The 8,576-nt window shown below is 41.8% G+C and overlaps 1 protein-coding gene across 1 annotated transcript; it reads left to right on the plus strand.

The window, feature by feature from the left end:
• The first annotated feature begins 1,459 nt into the window (after window positions 1-1,459).
• Window positions 1,460-7,349, plus strand: LOC123164094 (ubiquitin receptor RAD23d). The gene is made up of 12 exons (XM_044581507.1): window positions 1,460-1,711; window positions 2,165-2,326; window positions 3,292-3,345; window positions 3,898-3,980; window positions 4,054-4,116; window positions 5,132-5,309; window positions 5,481-5,651; window positions 6,193-6,276; window positions 6,356-6,403; window positions 6,557-6,669; window positions 6,758-6,836; window positions 7,029-7,349. The coding sequence occupies exons 1-12, from the start codon at window positions 1,646-1,648 to the stop codon at window positions 7,149-7,151; spliced, it is 1,224 nt and encodes a 407-aa protein (XP_044437442.1). The 5' UTR covers window positions 1,460-1,645; the 3' UTR covers window positions 7,152-7,349.
• The last annotated feature ends 1,227 nt before the right edge of the window (window positions 7,350-8,576 follow it).

Consider the following 8,576-nt stretch of genomic DNA (forward strand, 5'->3'; position numbering starts at 1 on the left):
GAAATTTAGGTGTAATTAACATCGTGGCCGCATATAGTGATAATGTCTAATGTGGCAATGTAAACCATGTATCATTTTTTTGTGAGACCCCATAACCAAGGTGAAAAGTAAAATCCGTTGATTTTGGGATATAGTATATATGACTGTGGTTATAAATTCCATTCCACATTTTCTACCATGTAGTTGCAACTTAAAGATGGTAATTTGTTGGTATGCAGTTTGAAATGAATTGTGGTGGTTATTTATATTGATTCGATGTTTCTAACTAAATATATGTCCCTTACAGTTAACTTTTATAGATAACTAATAACTTTTTCATTCAGGATAGTCCTTCATACGTGGAGTGCTAAGTATTTAAGACAACTAAATTTAATCAAAAAATATTGCAACTGATTCCCGCAGCAACGCGCGGGGTATCATCTAGTTTGATAAAACATACTCCCTTCGTCCGAAAAAGGTTGTCCCGAGGTTGTCCCTCAAATGAATATATCTAGCAATAACTTGGTGCTACATAAATCCATTTGAGGGACCAGCTTTTTCGGACAGATGGAGTATTTGGTAAGCACTGTTGATCTAGAAAAAAACAATTTATGCAGATAGGCGGTGCCCTCACGCGCGCGGTGCAACTCCGCCCCTCTTCTCTTCATGCTCCTTCCAGCGAGGAGGAGGTTTATGACACATAACCCTCCAGTGCAAAGCCCCCACATCCACTTATCAAAGCGAGGCGGCTCCTCTGTTGGTTCATGGATGGCCGCCGCTGGAGCACCACACGTCGGCGACGAGAAGGCTACAATGCACCACCCACTCTGAAGATAAGGTCAGATTCATGGCTTCCCGCGGCTACTTGCTGGGATCTGGCCGGGAGAGTGATGAGTGAAGGAGAGAGAGGATAGGGCGTGTGGGAGAGGGAAAATGGGTCAGCCGAGATAAAGGATGCAAGCTGCCCCCTGTTCGCGTGGTGCTAACGCTCTCTGCTTTAGGATTCGTGCGCCTCATCCGATGGCAGTTGGCGCGTTCGTTGGTAATCCTTAAACATCTGACGTTTGTCAGATAGCTTTTTCGTTTTTTTGATTAAAAAAAACACTTTCTTTCTTGTTCTCCAACCCAACACAACAACCACCTTTTCGCACTCCACATCCGCCCGTCTCCCCCCTGCGAAGGAAGTATCTTCCCGGATCCGGTACGCCCACCCAACATAAGAGTGACCCCCACACGTCAGCGCTCAATCCACACCAAACCGCTCCGTGTACACGCGAGCCCCTTCCGCACGCAGATCCGCCCACACACCGCCTCGGAGCAGCCGAACTGCCCACCGCCTCGCACCCCGCTGTCCGCCTCCCGACTCGACACCGGTTACCCTCCCACTGGCAAATCGGCCCAACCTGGCTCTGGCCCCACGCGTCAGGGACCGCAGCCGGACACCGCATCCCCCATCATCTATCTCTATCTGATCGGATATCTTTTTGGTTACGGCTCCAGATTTTTTTGCTCCCCCCTATAAACTCACTTCCCCCGTGCGCCTCCGTCGTCCTCCCCTCCCTCGCGAGTCCGAAGTCAAGGCGAAAACCCTCGAGGCGAAGCGAGAGTCAGATAGGGATACCCGCGAGAGACGAGAGTCGAGTGAGAGGGTGGAAGGGAAGCCGCGATGAAGCTCAACGTGAAGACCCTCAAGGGCACAAGCTTCGAGATCGAGGCGACCCCCGAGTCCTCGGTACGATCCCTCTCCCCCCTTCCCCTCGTGCGTATCTCCAATCGCGCGCGATTCGGCGCAATCCTCCGGCAATTCGCTTGATTCGAGGCGTCTCCGTGCGATTGGGGCGCGCCGTGGCACCGTGATTAGGTGCCCGTGCGGGCGATGTCGCGTTTCTAAGAAATCTGAATCTAGGGTTTAGTCGGTGCTCGGCTCTGCTGGTGTGTGGGGGGTGGATGGCGTGGTGTGTAGATCGGTCGCAACTTGCGGTTGTTGGGGCGCTGATGCCTGTAATTTTACGTCGGCTGGGTGCTCTGAATTGAACGTGTTGAGTACTGCTCGGTAGTAGTCGACATGTGCCGGAATTTTTTGTGTGAAGTCTGTTATCTGCTGTATCTATATTGTTTGGGGCTGCAATGCTTGAAGTTTTGCTTCACTAGTACTAATCTGCTTAGGGCTTGCTCTGTTTTGCAGGTGGGTGAGGTCAAGAGAATCATCGAGAGTGCTCAGGGGCAGAAAGTGTACCCTGCGGATCAGCTGATGATCATATATCAAGGAAAAATTCTCAAGGATGATACCACTCTGGAAGCTAACAAGGTTGCAGAGAACAGCTTCCTTGTTATAATGCTGTCTAAGGTATTTGATGCTTCTTGTCCCGTTAGTTTGAATCGTCAGTTCTCCAACTCTTGAAGAATTTTTCCCAGACCCTCGTGGTTTGAATAGAAATTAGGCCATATTTGTATGTTACAGGGAACTAAGCTTGACAATGTAGCCTATTTTAGTCAAGATCTATGAATACTTATGGCAATAATGAGTATATTTCATTACCTTGATCTGTAATCCTTCGAAATTTGACGGACCTTATTAGACACCAAGTTCTGTGTCGAAGTATTCATGTTTGTCTGATAATCAAAATGAGTTGCCTGCTCAAACCAATATGGATCCCACCATTTCCCTCCTTTTGTTTAGCCAACACCCAACGTTGAGCTGTAATCATAGACGTACGATGATGTGCTCTGTTACACATCTGAAATGCACTTGCGTGTTTAATTCAGCCATGGTATTTAATATTTTGATGTGTTTTGAGTTTTTAGCCTGCTAATTGGATGAAGTAATATATATTGGTCTTAGTGATTTCATTCATGTGGATTCGACATTTGTATGTTCTCTCAGTAATGTCTCCATTCTGCACTTTCAATGTTCTTTTATCAATCACTGCTAATGTTCTTTTGTTAAGCGCTTCTCAATCAAATAATTAAAAGTTGGTGAGATAATCATAGACATGCGATGATGCTCTGTTACGCATTCTGAATTGCCCTTACGTGTTTAATTCGGCCATGGTATTTTGTTTTGTTTCTAGTTTTTTATAGCCCACTAATTGGATGAAGCAATAAATATTGATCTTAGCGATTTCATTCATGTGGATTCCATATTTGTATTTTGTCAGCAATGTCTCCATTCTGCACTTCTAATGTTCTTTTGTTACGCACTTCTTAAATCATTATAAGTTGGTGCCAGAACTGTATTTTGAAGATTTAAATGGCTGTTATCTTCTGACCTGGATATCATTAACTTATATCTGGCATGCATTTGTCTTGTAGCCTAAGGCGTCATCTAGTGGTGCTTCTACTGCTTCAAAGGCACCTGCTAGTCAGGTATTCTGGGTTCATACGTTTTTGTAAGATCTACTCCCTCCGTTCCGTTCCAAAATAGAAGACTCAACTTTGTACTAACTTAGTACAAAGTTGGGTCATCTATTTTGGAACGGAGGGAGTACCTATTATTGTATTTTAACCAACATTTTATTCTATGTTCTTACGTCCTGCTGTGCAAAAAAGCTAAATATGATTCCACCTGGTTTCCCTTTTTTGTTTTTGTATTTTATGCGTCTTCATTCCCACCTTTTATCTTCAATCAGCACCAACAATGTTCTGCCATGTCATATCCTGTTAGGGTTATATGTGGACTCTTCAAATTGAATAAAGTTAGAATAGTGAACCTGAGAAATGTGTGTTACTAGTTAATAAGGTGGGACATCTGTGATCATAAATATCTTGCCTTCTGCGAAGGCAGTTCACTTTAGCTAAACAGAAATAGTAGTTCATCATATAATTATGTTGTCTAATATTACCCTGTCTTTTGTTTCTGTGTGACCCTCAATTTATCAACATCTAACTGGAATTATTTAATTCGTCACATTGCGCTAGTCTCAACCTGCTACTCCACCTGCCCCTGTTGCCTCAGCTGCAAGATCACCACCTTCACAGGCACCTGTTGCTGCATCTGAACCGTGAGTTATCAATGCCTCCCAACTTTTGTGTTGGAACCTTCTATTTATCTAATTTATTTCTTCTCATTTGTAGGGCGCCTCCCAGTGCGCAGCCTTCAGCTGTTTCTGATACTCCAGCTCCTGCAGTAACTGCATCGTGAGCCCATTTCAGAGCCTTAATTTTCATTCTATTAGAAGCTACTCCCTCCGTCCCATAATATAAGACGTTATTACATCCAATATGCTAACGTCTTATATTATGGGACGGCGGGATATATTGATACTGATTAGTGTATTTAGTCTGTTTGTTAAACATAATCTAGAGCTTTGTCCTTGTTATTTTTAGCTACAAATTCCTTGCCTTATCATATGGTCGCTTGTCATGTCGGTTCTTTCTGTAAACTACTCCCTCTGTACCACAATACTTGTCGCTGGGGAACTTGTACTGGTTTTCCCCAACGACAAGTATTTCGGTACAGAGGGAGTATTATCTATTTTTGCACATTGGTGACCCGACATGTTTCCATTCGTGTTTCTGTTAGACAGCATGCACAGTTTATATCATTGGTGAGCCATGTTCTGAACTTTTCTCCCTTTTTCTTTTTGAAGTGGAGCCGTGAACTATTCTTGAATGCCTGAGAAGAAACGAGTTTCTTGTTGCTTTTATAATGATATAAATATAAACATGGTTGAATTATTGTGCCATTGACATACCTAGCAGCTGACAAGTCATGTAACCTATTTCCTGAATTCTTTTGGTATTAACGTTTATTACCTTTTAATTATTTTCTTCTTTGGTACTTCTCTGCAAGTTATACTGCTAAAGTGATAGAAAATCTTACTTATGATGTAACACTGGACAAAAGTTAAAGAAAGATGAATGGAACCTTGGAAATGCATAGGTTCATACATTGATTTTGTTAGGTTATAATTTTTTGCTTTATTTTCTGAATGTGTAGACTTCAAAAACCGGCAGTTCATTCTATGTGTTTGGGTGTATTTGGCATCAGCACATGTTCAGTGCAACTTCTGCTTCTGTATATTATGTAATCTGGCTACTGATTTGGTTCTAATGAATCTTGAGCCAGAAAGAATCTTCCTCGTTCTCTTTCACTGTGTATAATCCGTTTGACTATAAATTAACATTTCTCTATTCTGCTTGTGCTGTATAGAGGCGATGCTGATGTATACAGTCAGGCTGCATCAAACCTTGTCTCTGGCGGCAGTCTAGAACAGACGGTCCAACAAATTCTTGACATGGGGGGTGGCACCTGGGAACGTGATATGGTTGTCCGTGCTTTACGTGCTGCATATAACAACCCTGAGAGGGCTATTGACTATCTGTATTCTGTAAGTTCCATGCTTGTTATTTTTTTCCTTTTTCTTTTGAAGTTTTTATTTCCATGTGCTGCCTTTCATTATGTGCTCAATTGTTTTTGTACAAAATCTGGAGGGAACTGAATTTGTGTTTCATTCTAAATTCATGTTATTCTAACTGTTTCATTTTGGTTTGACTGTTAGGGAATACCTGAATCTGTAGATGCCCCACCTGTGGCTCGAGCACCTGCTCCTGCTCAACAGGCACCAAACCTGCAGGCTCCTCAGGCTCAGGCTGCACCTCTAGCACCAGTGCAGCCATCTGGTGGTGTCTCTGCAGGGCCTAATGCAAATCCTCTAAACCTTTTCCCGCAGGTATGTACTCCAGATATACCCCTTCAACCATTATAGTTTTTGTATATTTTTGTGTGGAATTGGATGGACCAAGCTTTACAAAGTCAGTAGTTGCTGACCCAGTTAAACTAGTTTACACCTTTACATTCATCCACTGCCGCAACTTCATTTTTTTTACATGCTCAGTCCCATAGGGCATCATCAGAAGCATGATTAGGAATCATAGGAACCTACTGCTTTAAAAAAATTAAAATATATACAGGTGTCAATGAGACCACACCCTGCCCCTAAAGAAAAAGGGAAATTGCATGTCAGTCTCTGAAGCTAAAAGTTGGTCCCTGTGTGGAGGGAAAATCATAGCATAGACTGGTTAGATATGCTCTTACAACTGTCTGTTCTGTGGTGTCTCCTGGTGTGGAGTCTCCTTGACAAAGCATTATGCAACTTTCTTGTGTACTGCATCTACAGCCACCTATCTGTTGTACATTCTTATTCTGAAAACAAACTTTTTTGCGATGATGATCACTCCTTTGGCTAGTTTTGATACACACTATCTTAACAGGGTATTCCAAGTGGAGGGGCAAATGCTGGTGCCGGTGTGGGTGCCGGTGCTGGTGCCCTTGATGCATTGCGACAGCTTCCACAGGTACTAGCAGTACAGCCTTATACTGGTTGGTCATTGAAGTGTTGCATTGTTCTAACAGTGATGCACTTTTTCCTGTCAGTTCCAAGCACTGCTTGCATTGGTCCAGGCTAATCCCCAAATCCTGCAGGTACGAATTAGCCTTTTTATTTAGTACCCTATGCAAACTTCTATAAGACGTTTTAGGTCACTACTTCTATAGAAGTTTACAGAGGAGTACTTCATAACTTATTATTTTTATGTACTTGAAAATCAGCTGATGTATCATCCTATGTATTCACAGCCAATGCTTCAAGAGCTGGGGAAACAAAATCCACAGATCCTGCGGTTGATTCAGGAAAATCAGGCTGAGTTTCTCCGCCTGGTAAATGAAACACCTGAGAGTGGTGCTGGCGGGTAAGAATTAAGAAACATTATACAACTATGTGCAGTTAGGCATACACGCAGCATTTACATTGGTGTTTTCTCCACTATGTGCAACCAGGAATATACTAGGCGCGCTAGCAGCTCAAATGCCACAGGCAGTTCAAGTTACTCCAGAAGAACGGGAGGCCATCCAGCGGGTACAATACATTTTGATGATTTGCTTTCTTTGTAAAACCTTGCCTATTTCTAAATGTATATATTTGTATTCTGTAGCCTAGTGTCACTCTTGACAGTTTGACTATCCATTATCAATGGATAGTATCAGTTTCTTTGTTGCATTACCTACTTAGAAGAGCTTTAATATTTAATTATATTTGTATATTTGACAGCTCGAGGGGATGGGGTTCAACCGTGAGCTTGTGTTGGAGGTCTTCTTTGCATGCAACAGGGATGAAGAACTGGCTGCCAATTATCTTTTGGATCATGGCCATGAGTTTGAGGAACAACAATAGATGTTAGATTGGTCTTGCTGTTGAAAGACAGAAGAGTCAGTGACAGAAGCATTTCAGTTTGGTGTCGTTCTTATATCTTGCTGCTGAATATCACTGCTACTTGCCATTAGTGCCTTGTTGCTGACTTTCAATTTCTTGTATCCTGGAAATGCTTTCTAAGTACATAATATCATATGCAAACCTTAAATTGTGTGTGCAGCTGGTCTCTTTCTACTTTTTAAACAGCATCTGGTCATCTCTAGAATTGCTACTCGTTTTACATGGAAAAGATTACTTTTTAGGTTTTTGTTCGCACCGTCGTGATATTTCAAGCTAGCTACTTATACGGGACAAGGAGTTTCCACACTTGTGCTCAATTGCGCCATTGTGAACAGTAAAACCCAATTTTTTTAGCAACAAATTCATTTTTTGGGATTTTTTTGCAATAATTTGCTCAGTTTTCTGCTTATGTGCAAAATTTATGAAGAAAAAACATTCGTAATGCTCTGGGTGAAAGAAACAAATTCAATTCTCCAAAAGACTTTTCTACAGTATTTTGGTGTGTTGATTTTGTTATTTTTGCTTAGGCCTTCACGAATGTGATTTCATCATGACAAATTGCATTTGAGCTGGGATACTTTCAACTTAACGGTTTTATCTTCTCCTTTTCTTGTTACGCAGAGCTATATCGCGCTATAGTGGACAAATGTTACATGTATATATGGATTTTATTTGTAGTAGCACTTTGCTCAAATATTTCGGAGAGTAGGTGCTAGATTGGTACTCCCTCCATCCTAAAATATAAAAATATAAAAACGTTTTTGACACTAGCATAGTATCAGAAACATTATATTTTACTTTCTCTGTTTCAAAATAGATGACCCAACGGAGGGAGTAGTACTTATCCATGTGACGCGAGTTCCCATCTTTCTTTGCCACCCGAACGAGACACCCGGTTGGATACAAATACAGGTCATAGTTTGTTACGACTTCCGAGCGATTTCAGGACTCGATGTTTTGTCCCACAGATTTGTTTTCTCTATACGAGTGCATGTCCTAGCAAGTAGAGCTGGCAGCCTTGAATTGACCAGATTGTCGCTATGCAGAGAAACAAAGAAAAGTACGACTGGCAGATCTCAAATGATGACTAAAAGTTGACCATTTTAGCTAGGCCATAGAGTTAAAACTGCAATAAACCCATAATGTTTCAGACAATGTCACCGGGTTATTACTGTTACTCGGATCCCTTTTCTTCGGAAAGGGAAAAGGGAAAATTCCGTTAGTTGATACTCTCTCTGTTTCTTTATGTAAGATGTATTATTTTTGGCACAGTGATCAATGCACATAATTATACACATGTTAGGACGAAATTACCTTTGGCAAATTTGTTGTTTAGTGGCAAGTAAATTAATGGTGGCTGCTACAAATAAGCCGGATGATTTCTTA

This window comes from Triticum aestivum, chromosome 7D (assembly GCF_018294505.1).
Source record: "Triticum aestivum cultivar Chinese Spring chromosome 7D, IWGSC CS RefSeq v2.1, whole genome shotgun sequence".
Lineage (NCBI taxonomy): Eukaryota > Viridiplantae > Streptophyta > Magnoliopsida > Poales > Poaceae > Triticum > Triticum aestivum.

Bases quoted from the DNA above. Each gene is read 5' to 3' on its own strand.
- LOC123164094 (XM_044581507.1), top strand. From the start codon at position 1,646: ATGAAGCTCAACGTGAAGACCCTCAAGGGCACAAGCTTCGAGATCGAG. The intron at 5,310-5,480 runs GTAAGTTCCATG...TTTGACTGTTAG, and splicing joins CTATTGACTATCTGTATTCT to GGAATACCTGAATCTGTAGA. The intron at 6,404-6,556 runs GTACGAATTAGC...ATGTATTCACAG, and splicing joins CTAATCCCCAAATCCTGCAG to CCAATGCTTCAAGAGCTGGG.